The 24,967-nt window shown below is 38.6% G+C and overlaps 2 protein-coding genes across 2 annotated transcripts in view; one reads left to right on the top strand and one right to left on the bottom strand.

Annotated features, from left to right (window-relative positions):
* Positions 1-24,496, top strand: part of LOC131427974 (uncharacterized) — a 68,019-nt gene extending 43,523 nt beyond the window's left edge. The window contains exons 2-8 of the mRNA XM_058591589.1: positions 4,802-5,294; positions 5,585-6,658; positions 6,787-6,917; positions 19,011-19,497; positions 19,554-20,219; positions 20,271-20,353; positions 20,435-24,496. Of these exons, the coding sequence (XP_058447572.1) occupies positions 5,201-5,294; positions 5,585-6,658; positions 6,787-6,917; positions 19,011-19,497; positions 19,554-20,219; positions 20,271-20,353; positions 20,435-21,163 (3,264 nt within the window). The 5' untranslated portion in view covers positions 4,802-5,200 and the 3' untranslated portion in view covers positions 21,164-24,496. The remainder of the gene's footprint in view (positions 1-4,801; positions 5,295-5,584; positions 6,659-6,786; positions 6,918-19,010; positions 19,498-19,553; positions 20,220-20,270; positions 20,354-20,434) is intronic.
* LOC131427975 (cilia- and flagella-associated protein 157) lies at positions 13,554-15,756 on the bottom strand. Its single transcript, XM_058591590.1, has one exon. The coding sequence runs from the start codon at positions 15,367-15,369 to the stop codon at positions 13,645-13,647; it is 1,725 nt and encodes a 574-aa protein (XP_058447573.1). The 5' UTR covers positions 15,370-15,756; the 3' UTR covers positions 13,554-13,644.
* Positions 24,497-24,967: the final 471 nt, after the last annotated feature.

Here is a 24,967-nt window from a genome sequence, read left to right as displayed (position 1 = left end):
TCCGGGGAAATTGTTTTGCCAATTAGACTACCCTGCATGCATACTTCGCTTTACTCGGGCGCCACAGCATTCAATTATAGTCCTATCTCTATGGAAACCTATTCAACAGAAAACAAATATCTACCTCTACCTAAATCTACCTTCACTTTCTACTTTGCCGTTAGACGCTGATTTTTGATTTTGTTTTTGTCCCTTTTTTTGTATTTTAGGATCTTCTTTGAAATGATAATGAATATCTTCTTTGAAATGACAATTTTTTTCTCAAAACAAACCTATTCGTGTGTGATCTAGCACTTTTGCTAGAAGTAACACCCAACTTAGTTCCGAATGCAACTGCTGTCAAATATTTGGGGTTAAAGATGACCGTTTTCAGGAATAAATATCATAAAAAGTGACAACAAAAGCACATTTTTTTTTAATTTGCACGAAACTTTGCACACATCTTCAGTATGGTAAACACTTTGTTTTTTGCACGGATGGAATGGCCGATTTGACTAAAGACTGATTTTCAAATAGGAGGTATGTATTTTTTCATGAAAATTTCTTCAAATAGTTGTAGCTCGGAAACTCTTATTGGAAATCGTATGAGCTCTCTAAAACGAATAGACATTGAAAAAAAAATCGATCACTTTTTTCTAGAGTTGAAAAATTAACCAAAAATCAAATTGAAAACAAACGTCTGTTCAAGTAGTTTTTAAATATTTTTTGGTCAGTCTTAAAAAGTAACATATTTATCATACCATTTCAAGTCCAAAGTAGCTAAATTCAGAGGTTTTGGAAACTCGTGGGTAATTAGTTTGTGCAAAGTGCACACGGCTTATTTCATTTTTATAACGCTTCGTCTTTGACTCATCAGTGGATTAGCAGATTATGTTAAACTACTAATGCCACCTCGCGGAATCACATAATCCACTAAGAAGTCGTAAAGCAGACGCAAAAAGCTTAATTTTCTTGAAGATGGCCGATCCGATTTTAACTTAGGCTCGTTTGAACGCTACTCTTGAGTTGTGAATCAAATTCGAAGATGAATTGGCTGTCACGCACGATTCCGGAGATATAACGGTGAAGGTGAAGTATTCGACAAAACAAAGTCTTTTTTCTCCGAGATGATTGAACCAAATTCAACAAGCTTACGCTCGTTTGGAAGCTACACTGGGTCATTGATCCAGGTTGAAGATATCGGAATGAATTCTTCTGAATTGACTTATTCAAAACTGTTTCGAACAAACTTCCTTGTTTTTATTCATGATTCAAAGGTAAATTTGGTGAAAAATGCTCCATTAATATTTATGAGAGTACTAGCTGAACCGTTGAACTTCGTGTCGCCCAAAAATTATTTGTTCGAATTCGTAGCAGAATTGTCAAACGACTAAGTGATTAACGTTTCTCTCCATTATTTTTCTGTTTACTTAACCTACAATCAAGAGAATTCGATACACATTCACTTTAGCGCAAAAAAGAAATATCATCAAAAATTAATGTGAAAATGTGAAATATATCTGTTGAGCAGAAATTAAGCATATGCACAGATTGTCATCTCATCCTTTGACTCAATGCACTGAACAGAGATCCCTCTCTAAAGGCTTCGACATAATAGATATAAGGTACCACGTTTTCTCTTCCAGATGTGATTCTTGCTTTCGGTAATCGACAAAAAAGCACACTAACCAGCATTTTGTATTTATAAACTTAACACAATGTTGAAAAGTTGCTCTTCTAGAGAGTATTTACAATTTGTATTTAGCCCAACTGACTTAGATCTGACTTAAACATCATCCTGAACAGTCCGTTTTTAAGCAATTAATCATACTTTAGTGTTCGCCCGACGCAACAGAACAAACTTTGATGCAGGGCCTTGTATAGCTTTTAAGCAGCGAGGAAGTTTTCTCAGAACTTGTTCTGTAAATTCAAGTTGCCAAAAAGTGCCACGCGATCTTTAGAGCTCTAATAAAGTGGATATTTTTTAGGTACAGTGTAAACATTTGGTTGCTTAGAGAAACGACGCTTTAATTTTAATTTGATATTGATCGTACCAGTTTAAACATTTCTCACAATATGAAATGGTAGTCTCAATCCATTATGGTAATCATCTTGAACATTGATATCTAATTACCACTTATTATGTGCGCTTAGTATAATCTAAATTATTACAAACCAAAATGCAAGTAAAATCTCTTAGTTTGACCTAAGCGCCTTAATACCCAATTAAGGAACAAGACTCTTTGCAAGCGTATGAGTAATGTCAACAATGTGTGCGTTAAAACAAATTCCGGCGCTTCTTTTCCTGATTTTAATCAATAAATTTTCCATATGGTTGAAAAATAAACCAATCAGTCCATTCTGCTTAAAATTGCAATTGAAGAAAACCGAAAATCTTAGCCTAACACTCTTGAAGTTCTTGAAGCTGCTCGAGAAACATTATTTCAGTTTCAGCTTACTTCCACTAACACATTTGATTAGCAACAAACACATTCCTATATGGATTTCTTCTTGCAGAAATTATAGCGATATAAAGATTTACGTATATTCTTTAAGAAAACCCGCAAAATAGGAACCTTCAATTTAGCACGCGAAAGGCAATAGATATAGAATGTTGTCGTAAAACTATTTATTTTTCCGGAAAACTGCTTTTGTAACAGCAAATATTTAGTTTTGTTTATTTTGTGTAGCGCAATCTAATAAAAATGCATTGAAGTAGTGTTGTTAACTTATTTTTATTAGGGAATTAAGTTCTACATTCGTAAAATGTAAGCAATTTTCCATCAAATGTTGGTGCAAAATTGATCAAAACTTATATTTAATCCAAAAAGTCAGGCTTACCATTAATTTGAGAATAAATTATTGTTGAAAAAGATTGTTTGAAACTCAATCGGGCAAACCACTTTGATAAACTGGTTGCACTGCATATATGAATACATAGATCAATGACATACGTACCAAATAAAATGTACATAATACTCAAACTACCAACGCAAGGTAACTTGGTTTACTCTTGATCCCTAAGCACGTGGCTCGAAATGATGCATGTGAAATCTCCATCGTTGCGCGCCAAACGATTTTTTAACGATCTAGTATTCTTTTCTTCGACGGCCAAGCATTTATGCAACTCGTTGCGGGCCAAACATTAATCGTAGATCTAGCAAGCATGGGCGACATTTTCAACGGAAAAATTCCACTTTCCATACAAAACAACTATGCGGATTTTTCACACTTTTCCGGCTAGTTTTCTTAATTTTTTCGATGTACGAACCCGGTGCGACTATAAGCTAATCAAACAAAAAAAAAAAGAATTCTGTAAATCCATCCATCCGTTCTTAAGAGATGCGATTACAAAGGATAACCTCTGCATTTATATTTATAGATGAGTAACATGAGAAAGGCACCATCACACCACTAGGTGGATTAAAACAGGTTGTTTAATTAATCCTTCGTCAAATCGCGAATTGTTTGCACGAACTTTGATTAAGTACATGTATTCATCATTCAATTTATAGCTTTCTGTTTGGCTGTCTTTCGTTATAACGATCAACAAAGTTCAATATGATGTCATAAATAAGATTCCAAATCAAAAGAGAGCATCCATGAAAATGTCCAACTTGGTACTTAATTTGGTAGAAACTCTTGAATTTGAATGATGTTACATTCTGTGATAAAAATAAATTGGGAAGTTCAATTTAGAATTCATCAAACCTCACTAAGCTTCAAACCGTGCCTCCGTATCGAATGTACTATTTTCATTCTAATGACAGGATTATCAAACTCGGCATCAAATCTGTTGGATTCGATAAAAATCCATCCTCGTGCCTACGTAATGCTGAAGTGGCACGTACGAAAGTATAATTGTGATTTCCGAAAACTATTGTTCATCGTGATAAGTTCTCCTGGGGATCAAGAGCTGAAGCTGTCGCAGTACGTGATATTTTAAAATTAATTAAATTCAGCAAAGTTGGTTCCTTCTGCCTCCTCGTACACTAATCACACTCGCCGACAGGATGAACGGTATCAGAAATCGTTCGTTCATTGGTGAAGTATATGATAAAACGGAAAAGTTCTGCGACAAGTTTCGCACCAAACGTGTCGGGAAAAGTCAAGAAATGGGAGCGCTTCTGGAGCGGCACGCGGAAGAAACTTTTCTTCGACCTTGCTAACAAACTGGCACCCCGTTCTCAGTCACTCGCAGCCAATGAAATCTTGTGAATGGGCTTATGAGTGAAACTAAGAGAATTTAATACCCCTTTCTGCGAAGAGACAAACGAAATTGGAGAACACGGTGTAGGAGATAAAGCTTAATGTCCCCATTTTTCGTCCCTCGTTTTGCATACCGCGTTGGGATTCTTCGATAGTTGATGGCGATGCTAGGGGCGAGAGATGATAGCTTTCATGTATTCCGACACGGCTCGACACCGAGGTCCGCTTCGCCTGAGTGGATGAGCTTTTACTTGGAAAATATTGCAAGAAAACCGGAAAGCAGAAAAATAGAAATGATCAGCATCCTATTAGGGACGTACTCTCCGGGTACACATTTCATCTCAATTTACTGCTCTGTGGGGTGACTTTTACCACTGATTATACGAAGAGTTGAAAAGTTTGCTGATTTTTTTTTTGATTCGGTTTAAGTTATATTTTTCCTGTGCACTAAAAACACTAACTAATCTACACTTTTCGGGCTCAAAGTAGCCTCCACTGACGGTACTCTGAACTGATTGCTTACCAGACCAACAACACAATCTAAGATTTAGTTAAATTATGCGAAAACAATATTCATCTAACATTTTCCCCCATCTCTGATCTCCCATTCCAGGTCAAAACACTCGAACCTTATCACAGATTCAAACCGCATCCGCTCGTTTCAACAGGCGTTTTTTTTTCTTCTGATTGTTGTACATCTTGTTTCGATCAACACTCGACTCGCCATCAGCCGCTCAGCCGTGAAAAAAGAGTGTGTGCGTGTGTGCATGCTTGTTGGGATAATCCATCCATCCGGAAAACCCAGATGCGTGTCACTTTCCAGCCTACGGAAGCTGGTAGGACAAATTTACCATCGTCGCCTACCCCTTCCTGTAGGTTCTATTGCGAGACGGGGAAAGTGGAGAGAAGAATGTAGAATGAAAATTCCAAGCTCGAGGCACAATTACACTGTCCACTGTTGCTGTCACCATCCCGAGTCCGCCAAAACCTTCACCAAGTTGGTGAACGCAATATGCACGTCGGGACGCTGGGTGGGGGAGGCTCCATCGGGGCCGGAAAAATACTACTCTGCTGCGTACACATTCTGTTTGTGCTGATCAACGATGGTAAGCGCTCTGATTTATAGTATTTTTTCCCCCGTTCTGCCTATCAGCTATCACATGGTAAAGTTGACACGATTAAATTATTTCCGTACACTATAACGCATTCAACTTTTTCAGTATTCTAGTTTGCGCCACGTTTGTTCGGATCAGTTTGATTTTTTTTGTGCCATCGAAACAAAACCCCATGAACAAAATGGCCAAACAAAAATTGCATCCTATCTATTCCACCTTCAATCATATCCGACAGCGAGGCTCTTGATTTTACACCTGTTTTTTTTTATGTTCATCGATAGCACTGGTGTGTGGCCTGCGCAAGGGTCGTCTCATGGTTCCCGCGAGCTACGTAGCCCAAACGGACGATCTGGATATTCAGCTGCAGATGGACGCAACCGAACTGATGGTGTACGGAGAACCACCTCCGACGGATTTGAAGCTGCAAATCTCTCTCGTTAAGGCAATGGGCGGAACGATGATTTCACTGTTGGATATCAAACCGGACGTGAATCACAACGTGACCCAGATAAAGGTACCCTGCAGCTATTTCCTGCACGGAGGGATGTACGAACTTAGTGTGGAAAATCCAGCTGGCACCATGGGAATGGAATTCGATGAGCGATTGCGACAACAGTTGAACGTGAGTTGGCCTACGCCAACTGTCAGTATAGTGCCTGGTACGATCAGTACTTATCCGGAGGAAGTTGTCCGGGGAACGTTGCAGTTCCCCGATGTACGCTGTTCCAGTTCGGTCCCAGTCAATGACGAATCGGTGGATGTGCCCGAATTTTGGCTCGAACTGGTCTACTGCGGCCGTAACGAAGCGTGTCCGCTGGAAGCGGTCTCCAAACCTCAAATACTGTTCTCGGAACAGGTTCGGGGTTTTCCTAGCTTAAGAGTGATTAATTTTCGCTGTGATCTATTCGGACTAGCCGGATACTATCTGTTACATTTGCGTTCATCTAACGAGGATCCTACACTAACAAGGATTCTGAGCGGAGCGAGAGCCCTTCTGAAGGCTGATTGGAGTAAACAGTACGTTTTTACCGTTCATACTAGAAGCATATTTCCCTGCGATGTCCATGGCTCTGGAATTCGTGTTTTATTCCAGTACCCATCCTGTATCCTCAATCAGTCGGACCGCGTAAGGGTGTATGCAAAGCTCCGGGCGGACGTATTATCGCTAGTGCCTCCCACCTCGTTGCACTACATTTCCGAGCAACGGGTTATGAAAGGGCAACATGCTCTGTATTTTGAGTGTGACCTATTCTACGAGAAATACATCGAGTACTGCTTTGTCTACGTGAGTCAGGCAATTTCCGGCGCCGTTGCTGATATACGGATGGATTGTGTGCCAACCCTTCCGGTTTCCCGTGAGTTTCAATTCATTTTTACTAGCCTAGTTTCAACACATATCGGTACTGATGATGAAAATAAGCTTCGTTATATTAACTGGTTTTATTTTGCTCTTTCTTCCAATGGCACGTTTTTCACTGCGCAGCTTCCGATTCCGGTGGCTGGGGACCATGGAGTAACTGGACACACTGCTCAACCACATGCCGCGGTGGGGTACGGAATCGATACCGGTTCTGCGATTCTCCGCCTCCTCGGTATGGTGCAAAGTTTTGTGAGGTAAGTTCCGTAGGAGTTTTTAAATTAAGGCTAGTGGTGTTCCAAGTTTTCAGCATCAGAAGGCCAACGAAAAAGTCTCTGGTTATTTATTACGCGTAACCGTTATGTGCTAAACGAACAGAAAAAACGTGTTTAATCCACCTAGCAGTGAGATGATACCTTTTTTATCAATCCGCATGTGTTTTTTGCATGAATATTCTTCGATGTTTAAGTTTTCATGACATTATTTTAATGACCGTCGTTTTAAGCGACAATTTGAGATTTTAATCACTCATTACTCTGTAATGTCGAAACTGCAAATCGGATCGAATTTGAATCTATAAGTGTGGTAATCGATTAAACATGCCATGATATGTAAGTTCCACTTTAGAGTTTACGGTAATTTAAGGTACTTCTAGAGCCGGTATTCAGGAACCAGCATAACCCAAACCGATTCTTATGGCCATATGACGAATAAATTACAACAGTTTTGAGTCCAACTTTGAAGCTTTTCGGGTTTGTCATCTTCTATATTGGTTTAAATTTTAAAAATTCATCATCATATAATTCAAGAACCGGAAGTCATAATTGGATAAAATTAATTAATTTTTGTATATAAATTTATTTTAATTTGAACTTTTGTTTCTGAAATTTTATTAGGCTTTTTTTTTTGAGAAAACGATTGAGCTTTGAGAAACGATTTTATACTGGAACCGGAATTCTAAAATCGGTATGGCCGAAGTCAGATAAAGAATCACCCTGTATCCCCGAAACCAAAAGTTGTATCTGACTGAAGAGCAAGATGTTTTAAAGAATCTTGAAATTTTTCATTTGAATCTTAGATGATTCTTAGATTTCTTTTGAATCTTAGATCGGTTCAGCCATCTACGAGAAGAATGAGTTACACAATTTTGATTTCGTTTCACATATCATCCTATAGTTCCGGAACCAGAGGTCGGAGCCAAACATAATTCAGGCACTTTGTTTTGGAGCATACGACTTTTCGTATGAATCTGAATTTGTAGAAAACAAAATTTTCCGAGAAAATTGAGTGAAATAACGCATTTGCTGATCTCGACGAACTGATTCGAATGGTATATGGATGTTATGTTCTTCCAGAATTTATTGCTGTAAGTAGTTTAAAACATTATAATTAAAAAAAAATCTGCCATCATATGGTTTATATATGTCATATTCGAACGTTTATGTTGCCAAAATCGAGCCGTGCTAAAAACGGTCCGAGGCTAAATGTCATGAAAAAGGATGCTGTACACAGTCTTTTTGGTACTTAGAAACAATTGTATGTAACAGTATAAAAAATCGTGTTTTCCGTTGCTCCCAAGCAGTTCTTTGTCATACAGCGCTCAAAACTCCTACTGCTGGAATAGGGGGAAAAGTCGTTTACACAAAAATTTCCATATCTCCGTTAAAAATGGACGGATTTTAACAATCTATGGCTTGTTGGATAGGTATTACCGTGCGGAATCTAAGTCTGAAAATATATTCTGTTTCCAAGGTCAATTGTGACAGATACTGTCAAAAAACTGAAAATTTTGTAAAACAGTAAACATCCTATCTCAAAACCATTCAATAGCGTTTTGGGTGACGGGGAGACCTTTCATTTGCGACTAGTTCAATCAAAATCGGTTCAGCCATCTCTGAGATCTCGACCTCTTAGTTGACAACACACATACAGACACACACATACACACACACACGGACATTTGCTCAGTTCGGAGCTGAATCGATTGATATATGTCATTCGGCCCTCCGGGCCTCGGAAAATTTTTCTAAAGTTTGAGCGAATTCTATACTTATTTTTATATATATAAAAAAAGGTAAAAAAAATAGAAAAGTCTTGCTCTGACAAATATTTCATCAGTATAAATTCAAAACTCAAGACTCGTGAAATGTATGAAATAAAAAAAATCATTCAATTGACATTCTAGATCCACTGGGTTTTAGGAAACTGAACAATTTTGTTTAGTGCTTAATTTAATGAAATTTAATATAAAGCTTTTTAATTTTTTTAAATTTTCCGCTTTCAAAAAGTAGTGATTGATGATGTTTTGCAACACTTTTTTTCGATATTTGTTTAGGAAAACCAGGCAATATACAGGGAGGACAACACAATAAGAAAATGCGACTTTACTCAAAAATAACACAGAAATCCAAGTAAATGTTTCCGACAGTAGGTTGTCTTATGCAAAAACGGCATTAAAACCGATTGATGATAATTAGAGTAGCCACAAACCTCACTACCATGCCCATTTTGCTCTAATTGTTCTCTCGTTCTGGCTTTACTTCGTAGTCTCATTGTAAAACTCTGAAAAAATTGAATGCGTAGGAGAATGGGCAAAGCGGGGTATGCTTTATATCTTTTCTGAATTATGGTGCTTTCTGCCGGGAAATTGGAATTTCGTTATGAAACAACCTCGAACTTTACAATGCGTTTTCGTCAGTTTGGTCTGCAAATTGATGCGGTTTATATTGACCTTAAAGCGGCATTTGACCGGGTTGATCACGAAATTCTCTTTAAAAAATTTAGAGGTTTTTGGAACCTCTACACGAGGAGTTGCATGGTTTAAGTCTTACTTGACGAATCGCTTTGTTCGGATTAAAATTGGATCTTCGACATCGGAGACATTCACGTATCTTTCGGGAGTGCCTCAAGGTAGTATCCTTGGTCTGTTACTGTTCTTTATCTTCATTAATGATGTATCAACGCTGTTACCGTCGGAATGCCGTTTATTCTATGCTGACGACACGAAAATTTTCAAAATTATTAAAATCTCTTAAATTGCCTGGAGTTGCAAAAAATGCTTGATACATTTCAAATTTTTTTAAACTGAGTATCGAAAAATGCAGTGTTATCTCTTTTCATCGAAAAAGTGCACCAATAGTATTCCATTACAAAATCGCAGGACACACGCTAACGCGAACAGAACATGTGAAAGATCTCGGTGTGATTCTTGATCGCGAAATAACCTTGAAACTTCACTACGAAAATATTATTTGCAAAGCAAACCGGCAATTGGCAATTTAAAATTTTCTCCGAGTTTCACGATCCTTTGTGCATACGATCATTATACTGCTCGCTGGTACGGTCAGTGCTTGAATCGAACGCGATTGTTTGGTATCCATATCATTCAAATTGGATATTGAGAATTGAAGCAGTTCAACGCAAATTTGTGAGATACGCATTAAGACTTTTACCCTGGAACGACCCCATACAGATACCGTCATATGAGGATCGTTGCCGTCTCTTAAGCATTGAACCCCTGGAATTAAGAAGGACATATCGACGTGAACATTTCATAGGGGGAACCAATGAGGTAAACCAATGAGAGATTCTCTTTGTTTACTTTCTCTTCTGTTAATAACACCTAAATTTTGACGTACACTTACCAAATTTGTATAAAGAATGAAAGAAAATATCTCCAGCTTTGTAATAGTATCATACATGTAACGAACAATTGCGTAATAACGCAGATATAATCGAAAGAGAAAGTAAACAAAGAGAATCTCTCAATTGTTTTAAGGCCCTTTTAAAATGTTCACGTCGATATGCTCAAGCTACATTCGCAGCGAAATTGCTTCTTGGTGCTGCTGACTGTCCCGCATTACTCTAACGTCTGAATATGTGTGCTCGAGAAAGATCTCTTCGACAGCGTAATTTCTTGCTTCTTGAAACACAGTATACTGTATACGGACAGCATGAGCCATTTAGATCCATATGTCGACAATTCAACGAGTTTGCTGAGTTTTTTTTAATTTAAATTTGTCGTTCAATTTGTTTTATTGTAAGCTACTTGACCTTTTTCGTGTTGTGTTCCCTGATAATTTAGCCTAAGTTGACTGATATTTAGTTTAGTTTAGTTTATTCATTAGGACACCTATTGTCAGTTGGTAAAACTAATAAAACGAATTCAATACCTCAGGAAAACCAGGAATCACTGATGCTTTACGATATTCGAAGTACACAGCGATGTTGAGGTTACTCTGATTAGTTTGAACAAACGATATAACGAGTCGTTTCATTTTGACTTTTAGTAACAAAACTAACGTGAAACTGATTACCCTGTTTTTTTAATGGAAAATTCACAGACAAGTTGATTTTGATTCTGTCTAGCCCCGGGGCTTTATTGTTACATGACAAGAGTAGTAGTGCAAACTCCACCATCAAAAACTGTGTCTCGTTCGTCTTAGATCTTCTGTTGTGTAACAGAGTTAAGGCGTATCTTTTCGGCAAAGCCGAATATGCATTCGGCTCGAATACTCCTCGCTCCTCTTCGTGTCGTTCCGGTGACGCATTCTTCGGAACGTTAATGTTTCTTTCATTAATCCGTCTACAAACCGACGCCAGTAATCATATTTCGTGGCTTTAATCAAGTTATTCATTTAAATATATAAGGGCGTGTTTTTCCAATAATTATCCGGTGCACTGTTGTTTCAAAACTCGATATACGTCGAATCTCTTTCCGCATTCAGTAATGAGCAATCTTCGTCCCACAACGGAAGGAAAAATTGAAAACATATTTTAAGCAAGAATCTAGAAGTGTGGAAAACGCGATAGGATATAGCTTTTATTATCGGTATCACTACACGTTAAAAACCAAGTGAAGTGATTGTGATCCTTCTTATCGATATCACTTCACGGAGCAAATTAAGTGAAGTGAATGTAGGTCTATATCGCGAAAGTCGACTAATAGAAAAAAGTCATTGCTTAGATGAGCTTGTTGTTATTAAGGGAGAGTGTCCAGTTACCGGCACTTTTTTCTTTTTAGCTCATAACTTCTAACTTAGTGCACATTATGCGGACATCTATACATCAATGGAAAGCTAAAGCTGATTAAGAAACTAAGTTGATTCTTTTGATTGAAAAAAAAATTGTTATCAATTTAGTAAAGAGATAAATTTTGGCCATTTTTAAAAAAGTGTTCGGTTACCAGCACCCCAAGAAATTTCGCTCAAAATAGAAAAATATAAGTAAAGACTGCAACTATTCAAAGAAAAAACAGAATTTATTCTTTTTGGAAGCGTTTTTGACAAAAGTTTTCATTGTCTGATTGTGACTTCGCCTTGGCTCTCTTGGTCGAATATTTGGATGGTGGCGTCTTTGGTATTAATTTGGCCGGTCTTCAACGTTTTTTCTTACCCGGAGCATCTGCTGTATGAGTAGCTAGAGCTTGCCTCGACAGCAGCTTGCATATCACTGACAATTTTTCACGATTTGTCGAAAAAAATGGGGTGGCGGTAACCGAACATCTTGGGGTGCCGGTAACCGAAATTGGTAGACATTTTGAAAATTACAAAAAAAAATCTTTGGTTGTGAAATTTTTTATAGCATCCGGTATTAAATCACGAAATAGATCTATTTCAATTCATAAATATTCAATCCACTCACCTTTCCAATTGATGCTCTTCAATTTATGATACTCTAAAAAAAATCAGAAAAAAATTTTGAGTTGATATTCACGTAATTAAAAATTATTTTGAACGCAGCAAACAGTACAAGTGACTGTTGGCTTCGCAATTCGGCACAAAAAAACGTGCTGCTATTACACACACCAGTGATGGCCCAGCACACGAGCCAGCTCTCATACAGTCCGTATGCTGTACCTTTTCAAAAACACGCACACGAAGTCTGAAGCACTCGCTCGTGTTCCGTGTTGCTACTAGATCGAGAGTCGTATGCTTCGAAGAACCAGCTCGCGATGCTGGCTCATCTGCTGGCTCATGAGCTGGAGTGGGGAGCTAGCTCGTGAGCTGACTCATGTGTTAGCTCATGTGCTGACTTGACTAGCTGCTAACTCTTCTTATATTATGACAAATGTCGTGTGTTCGTCAATAAGTAATTTTTAACGGAGAGAAATTTAATATGCAATCATATGAGTTACGTTTAATTAATTTACAAACATTTATATGAACTTGAAAAATCTTTTGTGAAACTAACTAAAATAATAGCTAGAAATAAAATTACGTTAAAGATATGAGACCGTATACAGAATCGATTGTGAAACTTATTTAAAAAACTCATGCATCGATCCCATTACAAATGCAGCAATAAAATCAGCGGAAAAACAATTGTGAAACTACTAGGTAATTTGAACAAGAATTGAGTTGATCAAACATAATTTCTACTGAATAAGTATCACATTTGATTTTCACTACAACTTCTCGTAACACAAACATGGAACTTTAAAAATATTATAAATATGAAATATGATAATATTTCATATTGTAGAATCGTTCCTGTTTTTGTGATTAGAAAATCGACAACGAACTGCATTTTTATGGCGAAACATTTATTTGTACGCCCGAATTTTTTTTCGAGTAAATGTGTTTTGAAGGCTGTCCTCCAATTTCTGTAAAAATAACAGTCGATCCCTCTCAATGAGAATCATTGGATTGGTGTTTAAAATATACATTAGATAATTTTTGAAAAAAACTTTCAAATTTTCGGATTATTTTTTTTTGTTTCAATTATAGGTGTTTTAACCTTAAAGTCATTCGCCTCTCCGGGTCAGAAAAGGTTTCTGACCCTATGTGCTGGGTTGGGGATCGAACCCAGGTAGGCAGCGTGAAAGGCATCGAGTAACACATCACGCTATACCCGTCCCCCTTCGGATTATTTGGAATTGTGGATGGACAATTGTGGAACATCTTGAAATTTCAATAAGTTACATTTGCTACTTGGGATTATTTCATAATTTAAAATTTATTCTTTTCGCATTCGATCAAAAATTCAGTCAGAATCACTCTTCACAGCTGCAAATTCAATTGGCTCATCTTCGAAGACATCCGGTGCATCAACGATAATATCCTCTGGCTTATCTACCGGAGTAGTCGAATGGGTCTCTGATGCTTCTGCACTTTCCGCATCTTTCGTTGGTGGTTGCTCGATTACTTCAATTTCACGCTCAACTTTCCGTTTTACTCGAGCTTTGCTGTCTTCAGATCTTTCACTTTCCGCTCTGTCTTCCATCTGGTCCTCGTCGTGTGATTCATCCGAACCCTTAAACACCAACTGGGAGCCACTAACCACATCTAGAATCACGTCGCTTCCCGAAGCAATCCGTAGACTTTCCGCTTCACCTCCACTCGAAACCGTTTCCGAGCTTAACAATGGAGTATCGGCCAGATTATAAGTTTGTGTCTTTTGAATGATCGACTCTAACGTATCTCGTGGAATTACACCTAAGTCTCCTTGCTCATACCCTTCTTCTCCATCGGGAGGCAGAGTTGCGATTGATATATCAATCCTTGGTTGAAGATCCAGTTCAGTAAGCGCATTAAGTAGATCCGAAATCAAGCGTTTACGTTTGATTTCTTGATATGGTAGGTCGTCATCAACTTCGTCCTCCTTAAATGCTGATCGAACCGTAAAGCGAACTGTTTTCAAGATCTCGGAGATGCGTTCGAACTCCTGTCTGTAGTGGTTGGATGTATTCCGAAGTGCCTGACGATCGGTGTTGATGTAGTGAATATACTGTTCAAGTATACGAACCTTCTGGCGCAAATGTTTGTATTCCTTCTTAGTTACTTCAGTTTCTGTCTCAAACTCGACAGCTCGTTCTTTATAGGCATTCAGTTGAGCATTCGTGTTAAGTTGTTGTTCGTACTGATCGGCTAGTTGTTTTATTAAATCAAGCCGTTCTTGACATGTCTGCATGAGACGCTGCTTTTCAACCAGGTCGATTTCGGCATTATTGCGAAGTTCCGAATTTTGAGACTTGAGTTCAGCGTATTGCTTCTCTAATCGCTCTTGGGTGAAGATCATGCGATCCATTTCATTGTTCAACGCAATATTTTCCCGAACTAAACGTTGAGTGTGTGCAGCAACGCGAATTTCCGAAGATTTCGTAAATTCAGTAGACAACTGCAGGAGCTTATTCTCCACGTCCTTCCGCAATCGATCCTTATCCACGATCACCTTACGTTCCATCTCGTACAAAATCGTTTTATGACGCTTGTTTTGCTCTTTCAATTCAGCATCCTGTGCATCGAATTTCGCCATTAGTTCATCCCGTTGAAGCCGAAACTCTTCCATTGAATTAAGCTTCCCTGTCAGTAACTGAATTTCGGAAGTCAATTGTTCGTGCATAGCTTTGTATTTGGCATCTAAGCTAACAATTTGTTTCTGACACTCCTCATTTTCCTGATCACGAACTTTGGACAACTCACTTAATTTATCTTCCAGCTCGATAATCACAGCGAGTTTATCCTGCAGAGTACGATCCAGAAATGCTGTCACATCCGCTCTATCTTCTTCAATCTGCTTCAGTTTCAACTCCAGTTCCTCGTTGCGTTCCTCGATTTTGACATTATGTGTGCGAAGTCGTGCTAATTTTTGATTTAGATCGTTAATAGTAATTTCGAAAAATTGTCTATCAACGGCGCTAAGCCCATCCACCGGCTGTATATCCGGTACTGCCTTCTTTGCCTTCTTCGTCTTCTTCTCCTTGGGCATTGTGAGACAGGTTTCACTAGACGGTCCGAGCCTTTCAAATCCTAACAAGTGACTGAGACCCGATAAATCAAGGTTGCTAAGATTTTTGATAGAAAGGAGCACTGAAGCGCAGGGCTCGCAAAAAATGGATATCGATTTAACACTCCTGCAGTGTCCATGCCAACATATGTGTAAAATTCCAAGCTAGACATTCTGTTTCTAATAAGCGTGACTAAACAAAGGCTGCTGGCATTTATCAATTTTTTCGTTTTTCAACAACATTTTGTGAGCACTGGAATTTGAAAGTTTCCCTAATTATTCCTAGATCAAGGATTTTTTTCTTTTGTTGAGTTTTATTTCAACAGCAATGCAACTTTTAACTGTACTTCAAACGCTGAGTTCGCGAAAGACGGCAGGCGAAATTAAGAAGTGGGTGGAAAATTAAAATACAGCCACTGAAGGTTTTTCTTATTCGTAGCCGGCCGGTGCGCGTTGGAAGGTAGAGGAAAAGCAATAAATTTTCGATATTTTTCACCTTTGCTATATTCACGGAAAACGCCATCGGTGCTTGCTTTGATGGGCTGTTTTGGTGTTGGATCTCAAGCTGTTAGCTGAAGTGGCTTACTTGGAAGGGGCATTGGTAATGACGTACGTCGACAGGTGGTAAGGTAATAAGGAATTTTTCGCGCTTAGTAGGCTGTTGTAGCAATCATGTGAACTGTGTTGCCAAAAATGTCTTTGACGTTTTAATCGATTTGTTTGAAAGCAAGAATCATTGAATTCAATTGGTCGCTATCTATTTTCAAAGACGTTGCAGACGCGTACTGGGACATTACTTGACTACGACACTAGTTGAACTTATAATCCTTTCAGGTATGTTTCGAACATATGAAAGCAGCAGTTATCATTGAGCCACCCTGAAAATGATTCTATGTTCTTGACTTGTCAGTCGTTTAATAGAAATCAAGAGATGAATAATAGTCATTCTTTGAAGCGAATTAAACATTAAGATTTCTAACATTCCAATCGTTGTAACTCGAAAACTGTTATTTGTATGAAATTGTTGTTCACGAAGTTGTAGAAAGTCAACACACCACTCTGAAAAAGGTATACACTGAACAAAAAAATAATAAGAAAATTAATTTGAAATTTATAATTTAAAAGATACCGCATCTCTATCTTTTTCAATATGATGAAAACTCGATTGTTCATTTATTGTTTTCATCGATGGATATGTTATCTGAGAACATTATTTCAAAGTTTCAAAGTCGTACTTTGCATATTTTCGGAGATGTTCTTTGAATTTACTCGCGAATTTACATCCTTCGAGCACATAAACTTTGGAACGCGTTTTCTTGAAACCGTTCATACAATGGTATAAGTGACGCAATCGACAAAACGCACTTTTGATCTCTTCGCTCAGTTTTCTCGAAGATGACTGAACCGATTTCAACAAACTTAGGCTAGTTTTAAAGCTACTGCAAGGTGATTGATCAAGTTAAAAGATGAACTTGATATCACTTCCGGAACATGATATCACTTTGACAAAACGAATATATTTTCTCTCCGCTCAGTTTTCGCGAAGATGGCTGAACCGATCAGAACCCATACATCACAGATTGTTTTCTCACGAAATTTCGTATGGTGGCCGGGATCCATGCATCTAAACATCGGAACGAAATATGGCTCGGAATTTTATTGCTGAGTTACTATGTGGTGCTTTCGGGTACGCAGTTTAAATTTAAAAGTTATCATTATAAATATGAAATAAAACTGTGGGCTCGGTATTTGGAATTGGACGAGACTCGACGGCTGATCCTGCATCGATCAATTTTTCCTTTTTCTTCTTCAAACCTTCCTATTACCATATTCTAAAATTTTCCTGTAAAAGCACAGATTTACGAGTTTATAGTGCTTCACAGAGAGAAAGCTTTGTGCATAATTGGTGCCGCGTGAGCTCACAATCGATCAAAAACAACAACGAATTGATGATTCTGAGCAGTGTTTGGAGCTGTTATGTCGAAATAAAACCGATTTTTTTCGTCGATATATAACAATGGACGAAACATGGCTCCATCACTTCACTCCGGAGTCCAATCGACAGTCAGCTGAGTGGACTGCACACGATGAACCGAACCCAAAGCGTGGAAAGACTCAACAATCGGCCGGTAAGGTTATGGCGTCTGTATTTTGGGATTCGCATGGTATAATTTTCATCGACTACCTTGAAAAGGGAAAAACCATCAACAGTGACTATTATATTGCGTTATTAGAGCGTTTGAAGGACGAAATTTCCAAAAAACGGCCTCATTTGAAGAAGAAAAATGTTTTGTTTCATCAAGCCAATGCACCGTGTCACAAGTCGATGAAAACCATGCTGAAATTGAACGAATTGGGCTTCGAATTGCTCCCTCATCCACCGTATTCTCCAGATTTGGCGCCCAGTGACTTTTTCCTGTTCTCAGACCTCAAGAGAATGCTCGCTGGTAAAAAATTTGAAAGCAATGAAGAGGTAATCGCTGAAACTGAGGCCTATTTTGAGGCAAAGGACAAATCGTACTACAAAAATGGTATCGAAAAGTTGGAAGATCGCTATAATCGCTGTATCGCCTCTGATGGCAATTATGTTGAATAATAAAAACGAATTTTGGCAAAAAAATGTGTGTTTCTATTAAACGATACGAACTTTTCAGCCGAACTGTTATGTTAATGTTGTCCACTTTTCGTTTTCTTTCTCTCCAATGCAAACGACCAGCAGCTCTGCTGTCTGACGCAATCGCTCTTGTTTGAACTGAAACTAGCTTTGCGAACAAACCGCAACATATCCGCTCGCAGTGCCGAATGATGCCAAACTGGATAAATGCGTCTTCTCGCCTTAACGACCGGAAGGCAAATGAGAACTACGACCTGTGCGTTTCTTTTTTCAACCACGCAGAAGGTGCGCTCTCTGATGTCGCTATTTGAATGCGTCTTCTCGTCCTGACGTCTGCTTCCATTCAACGCACAAGATGAAACGATCGATTTTTGGCCACGGTTCCCATTTTATAACGTTCAGTTGAAGATATCAACCTGACTACTTCAAAATCGTCGTCCTTGCGCGAAAACCCCAAACGAAAGCAAAGAGTTTTCCGCGTTGTTTTCAAATTTAGAGAAAACTTAAGTTTTGAGTTGTTTGTGGTTATCTCACACTGTTAAAAATATTATCTTAAATTCCTGATCATATTTTTGATAAAATAGTGAAAGAATTATATTGCTGCCGTTAGTACAAATCGAGATATTCACGATTAAGTTCTGCCCATTCCATGCGGCTAATTTTGAAAAGGCGCCCCATAGTAAAATAAAATTTTTTATATATTTCTTCGAGATTTTCACAGATTTTTTTTATTTTGTGCACTACAAATGGTCAAATAATTTTTAATCTTGAAGTACAGATTTCAGTTTGCAGCTCTGAATGGGCAAAAATTCGGGGAAAAAGTTTAAGAGTTTCATATGGTTCAAAAAGCACTTACAGTTTAATAGCGTTCGAATTAGTCAACCAAGTAAAAATCGGTTCCATTAAATGAGAACGAGAGAAGAATTATATTGAATCAAACATTGTTGTAAATGCATTTTGTAGTTAGGATTCCGTTTATACACAATTCCCAATTATTTTTCATCAACAGGGCTCATCTGTGCAAACCGAACGTTGCGGAACACCGAGTTCGTTCGACTCGTGGGAATGCATGTTCAGCCCGGCACCTGGTGCAACCCTACCAGCACAGATAGGCGACGTCAGCACAGAGATCGGTCCGGCTTGTCGTTGTGGTTGTGTAATTCACCTTGGAGTGGTGAAGCCAAGACGAATTATCGCATCTTCTTCGGAAAGCTGCCCGGAACGAAGCCTATGGTTGGTACAGGGAGACGAAGGACATCGGATACGATTCACTATGGATTTCAGTAAGTTTCCTTGCGACCAGCAGTGGTTGAAGGTACGCGACGGCGATAAGCTTTCCCACGACTTGATTCTGGAGTACGCTTCAGGTCACATTGAGTCAGGCAAGAGTGCAGAATCTACCGGCCCACTGCTGTTGGTCGAGTTCTACACGAAGAAAATGGAACACTATGATGAGAACTGCATTGCCGGATTCCTAGCCCAAGCTGAGCAAATAAGTATGTTTTCTGTTTTTCATAGGCGGGATATTTAAGCATGTTATTCTCACTTACAGAAATTCAATATCTACCGACAAACGTGTCAGTTTCTATGGCTAGCCAGTTTATCATGCCTTTCGTTCAGTCCTTCAGCTACGTAAACCTGTCCGTGGTTCACATCTGTGCAATAGTATTTATAAGCTTCGTTATCGTCATCAGCTTCCTTTTGCTGGTTCAGTACGTATTTCGCTATCGGAAATACGAACTGGCTACTAGCCGCAGTGGAGAGATTGATTCTCCAGCTCATACACTTTTCGGATCCGGAAACTCACTGAATAACGCACAACAGCCTCGATCCCGTGCAGTGTCTACAACCACGTTAATATCAGAAATTGTCTCTTACGTTAAGCTTCGTCCCAGAAATGGTTCCATCAAGCATCACCGTTTCAGAGAGAGTGTAGAATACACCATAGAAAACACCGATATTCCCTCCGATGGAAGCTCTGAAGTTGTTGCGAAAGAGTCGGTCCCTGAAAAAGGAGATGAGTTTCCGCTTCAGAAACTAAACAACCTAGACAAGCCGAATGAAAGTGAGTGTAGCTCGCCAACAGAAATCGTGGAACAATTTTCGGATGATCAGTCAACCAATGCCGGCTCGACTTATTCTACATTGAACCGAGAAGATACCCCTTTGGTGACTCGAAAGAAAACACCCGAGCATAGCAATGAGACAAAAAGTGAAGGTAAGAACCGCTGTTTGTTCGTTAACATAGCTAAATGTGTTACATTTGCAGGTGATAGGTCTCCGAATGAGAAGGTCTCGATTCCAACCAGTACCAGTACAGTGACGCTAACCAACATAAGCCCATCGGATCTAGTGAGTTAATCAACACTTCTAGAAATTACATTAAATTAGAACGGAAATACTAATGATCATATGAATCTTTTCGCCTACCAGGAGTGTTCATCGCCTGCTTCGAGCACGGCTAATACCATCAGCAACCGCACTCGTAATCTGAAGGAAAGTAAAGAGAAGAAAAATCTGCAGAAGTTACTCGCGGGATCAGATTTTTCACTTGGCCACCCTGAAGACATGGAAATGGATTACTACGATTATAATGTCACAAACGCCGGTGCTGCACCCGGATCGTACCTCGGCATGGATCCTGCTTTTTTAGTATGGATTCCTCCACTCAACGATGAAGACATCACCGAGGAGATGGACCTGGAACGGGTGAACAGTAACGAAGAAATATCTTCCGAACCGCGAAGTAGCAACACAACACCAAATGAAGAAATCGTTCGAATATTGCAGCAAAAACGCGATGACTACTTGATCGTCAATAGCATCTCGAAAAGTGACATCTACACGGAAAGTGAACAATCATCGGATAACCGTTCCGTTCGTGAACCGACGATAGCTGGCAGACGGAATTATCTGCAGGAACTAGCAATAAGTAACGCTCAGCGCAAAGTGAGCTCCCCTGCGGAAGATTCTACCGAGGAGAAAGAAAAGGAGACATCCTTTACGAAGTCACCGGTAGATAATAAGCAAATCTCGGACTTTTACGAAATGGCAGACATCCAATTTGCCGATGATGAAGATTCAGCAGAAGAACTACGGGACGAGGGAAGGTCGCACACACGAAAGACAACCGTTGCGGATGCAAAACTGACCAAAGTGTGAAATGTACAATATTGGGCATATCTGTAGAAGAGATCTTCATAGAACGCTAGATTTAGAAATCAGAATCCACATTTAAATGGGACCTCTTTCTAGTCAGGTATTTTTTCTTCCCCCGGATAGAATAGATGTTATTGAATATTTACACAACGTAATAAGGTATAGGCATGGTTGTATACTCAATCTGATTAATTTATATCTATGGAAGAGAATACATTGGATTCGATCATGAAAGTTGTACTGATAAACGAACTGCAATTATAGTGGTCTATACTTGTTGTGAATATTAATGCAATCATAAAAAAAATTATCACTATAGCGAGCCGCGTTGCCAGATTTGTCTGGCAAATGCCAGATTTTTCTCGTTTCGCCGGACACTCAAACTAACCAGATCTTTTGCTAGATTTTCCAAATTTTCCCAGATTTTCCTAGATTTTGTCAGATCTCGCTTGATCTTTACGGTTTTGGCCTCTATACGATAGGTGAGGAGACCTTTTTTTCTTTTTTTTTTTTGCTCACTGAAAATGAAGTCTCTCAAAAATTTCCTTGTATATAGTAGACCCAGACAAATCCAGATAAATTTTTGAGTTTTGACAGATTTTTGAAAAAATAACCTGGCAACTCTGATAGCGAGGAAAAGGTGTATAACTTTTGACACAATGTAAAATGAATTGGTGATCACATTTTTCTGTGTTCGAGTGCGGTTGTCACTCAATTTAAAAAAGAAAAGAAAAAGCGAGGAAGAAAAAAGTAGACATTTGTCGTTGCTGAATCCGTCGATTCGCGTCCAGTTACGATTACTGGCACAAGGTTTGATTTATTTTTATTATGATACAAATACTTGAACATTTATAAGTTAGGACTACAAAAATACTCGAAAACATACTCCCAATCCCATTTCTCACCAGTGGGTGCTCTCGGTGTCACTGATAGCGTACTATTGCAGTAGGGTCCCTAGATGTGTACGCTTAATTTTACAATTTAGCTACAAATTTTACTGAACGAAGTTCTCTAAAAAGTATGAAAAAAAAAACACCTGAACTGTTCCTGACAAATTGTGTTGGAAGATATGCCTTACTTTCTATTACTCTATTTTACATACTTGGTAAGTTCAGTATGTTTGCTCTATACAGCAGAAATTATTCTCAAACGCTACCGAAAATTGTATACTATGCAGAGAACGATAGTATTGTTTTCTATAAAATACGTTTTCTTTGCAAATCTCCAATAAATCAGATATTGGAAATCTAACGCCCGTTAAGCGTGTACACAGTTTTATCCCTGTGTCGTTCTCTGTATCTTGTGTTTCTCCAATTGCATCCTCGTCGTACAACTGCTTTCAACTATCGATAACTGAGCGTTCGTGGTATCGATGACGAGTTTCGCCTTCCGCGGTAGGTAGCTATATCGTAAGTCGTGTGGGCAGTGTACGTTGATGATGCTGTAATTGAAGAAAACGACTATTAATCTACAATACACACAATTCTATCGGTTTCCATCCGATCACGTGTTAGCGCATTATATCCAGCGTACCGCTTGTGACCATATTCTCCACAACCATAATACTTTTCCGCAAATTTTGTTTTCTGTTTACGAAAACCTTTTTTATGATTTCCTCATCGCCAATACAGTTCCACCAGATCGATTTGAGACCGTGTTTAGGGAAACTTATTTGTTTGGTCACTAAATCATTGATGGAGGGTGCAAATTTTTTAAGGTACACCACTGTTTCTTTGTAAACGTTGCCTCCGGGAACTGCCACATCGCTTTGGTATGGTAGTTTTATCCCGCACATATTTCAAGCGACTAACCGCAATGAACGATACCAGCAAAGCCTTTGCTTTTTCGTCGAGTTCTTTAGGCGCTTTCATCGTCGCTTCAGCGGCCGTTTCTGCATGTGTTTCCGGAATTTTCCGTAATCGATGACTTAACTTAAATCGTTAAGCGCTACTTGCGAGGCATGTTTTTATATTGTGCCGAAGCGCAATATTTTTCCTGACGTCCTGAAGGAAACGTCATGTTCCTTCAATTTGGAATTCAGCAGATAGGATGAATAAATACCAATTTTTAAAATACAAAACATAGATGACGCACACGTTTTGGATAAGTACAATGATCGATTTCAACATAAATCGAATATCGAATAGGCTGACGGAGGTATTGTGGCCACTCAATGTGACTGATCAAATCAAAGATTAGTGACAAAACTTTTTTTGGGAACTCTAGTTAACTCGCACAAGCTCCGCCTCTTACGCTTTTAAGGTTACACAACAGTTATAATGCAGGTTCCTAAGGCTTCAACTTGTTCCATGAATTTGTAGGCTTGGTAGGTCATCATCGAGAATGGGACGAATAGTTTCGTTTTCAGGCCACAACTGCAAATCGTTTACCAAATCATGGCCTTATGCGCGAACTTATCGGCAAACACGAACTTCAATCTCCCCGACACGCGTTCTCCGCGGTATTTCTGAACGCGATCGACTACTTTGGTCAAACTTGAACCAGTTGTTCTCTAGAGAAAAGTAAATAAACTAATTTCAAAGATTTTCGATTCCCAATACTAGTACCAGCGGCGCTCGATGAGTGTACTAATTTACTTTTAGTCCGTCTTTAAGGGAAAATTTAAAATCTTTAGAAAACGACCATTGTTGCGAAACGCAGTTTTCTTCGCTGCCGCTTAGTGAAAATTCCAAAGGGAAATATCAGTTTGTTTGGTACATTTTTCTAAACAAACTGGAGTTTTGTTCTTGAAAATTTATCAAGTCGTAACGGAGGAAACTGCTTTTGCGTTATTCAATAATGGTTGTTTTCCTGAGATGGTAAGTAGAACCTTAACGCTGAACAAACCCGCATTTTTATGGTCAGGAGTTTTATAGCTCTTCTAGATGGCTTTTCATCACTGTGCTCGACAAAGTTAATTGGAAATATTTTAAATTCTCACATCTCTGGTGAAAGTAGTGGAACCGAGCAGTAATCCATTACGGCGAAATTTAAAACAGTTCTGATGGTTAAGCTCGTCTGGTTTTGTAGGATGTCTAACGCTCGTATCCGTACTGTATGTTAAAGTATTGTACTGTATTTTCGACATAAATACAGTGCACTGTTTTTTACCCTCAAACAGAGATGGCATATCACTAGAGTGATACACCAGGGCGTAGGTTTCAATTATACACTGCGGATACATTTGCTCCGCTCCACACAAAGAGGAAAGCGCACTTCTTCTCAGTGTCCAGACAGACAGACTTTGAGTACGTGCTTGTGTGTTTTTTTAAATAACTATTTATTGGAATATGAGTTAAAATTAAATTATTAAGATTTAAATTGGGTGTTCAGTCACAAGTGGTGACTTTTCAGCCCTATTATATATATATATATATATATATATATATATATATATATATATATATATATATATATATATATATATATATATATATATATATATATATATATATATATATATATATATATATATATATATATATATATATATATATATATGATTTGGTAAAAGTGCGTGCTTGTGTTGAAAGAAGCTGGTGCGAGAGAATAACATTCTCTTCACACGAATCGCTCTCACGTGCTCTCGCCAAAATACACCCAAGTGATCACTGGCGCATGATGGTGAGCGAACACTTCTGTGAACTTCAATTGATAGAGAGTAGATCTGGCCTTGCTATGAAAAATTTGCAATGAAAACCGAAAATTTAACGATAAATTGTTTTATTTTGCTGATTTTGCGTGCCCACGCTTCTTCTACGCAAACCATACACCAGAGTGCTCACCGGCTTGTACACCTCTGTGAAA

Source organism: Malaya genurostris, chromosome 2 (genome assembly GCF_030247185.1).
Source record: "Malaya genurostris strain Urasoe2022 chromosome 2, Malgen_1.1, whole genome shotgun sequence".
NCBI lineage: Eukaryota > Metazoa > Arthropoda > Insecta > Diptera > Culicidae > Malaya > Malaya genurostris.
This window is presented reverse-complemented; position numbering and strand designations above follow the sequence as displayed.

What these genes read in the sequence shown, in the direction of transcription:
- LOC131427975 (XM_058591590.1), bottom strand. Translation starts at nt 15,369, where the DNA reads ATGCCCAAGGAGAAGAAGACGAAGAAGGCAAAGAAGGCAGTACCGGAT.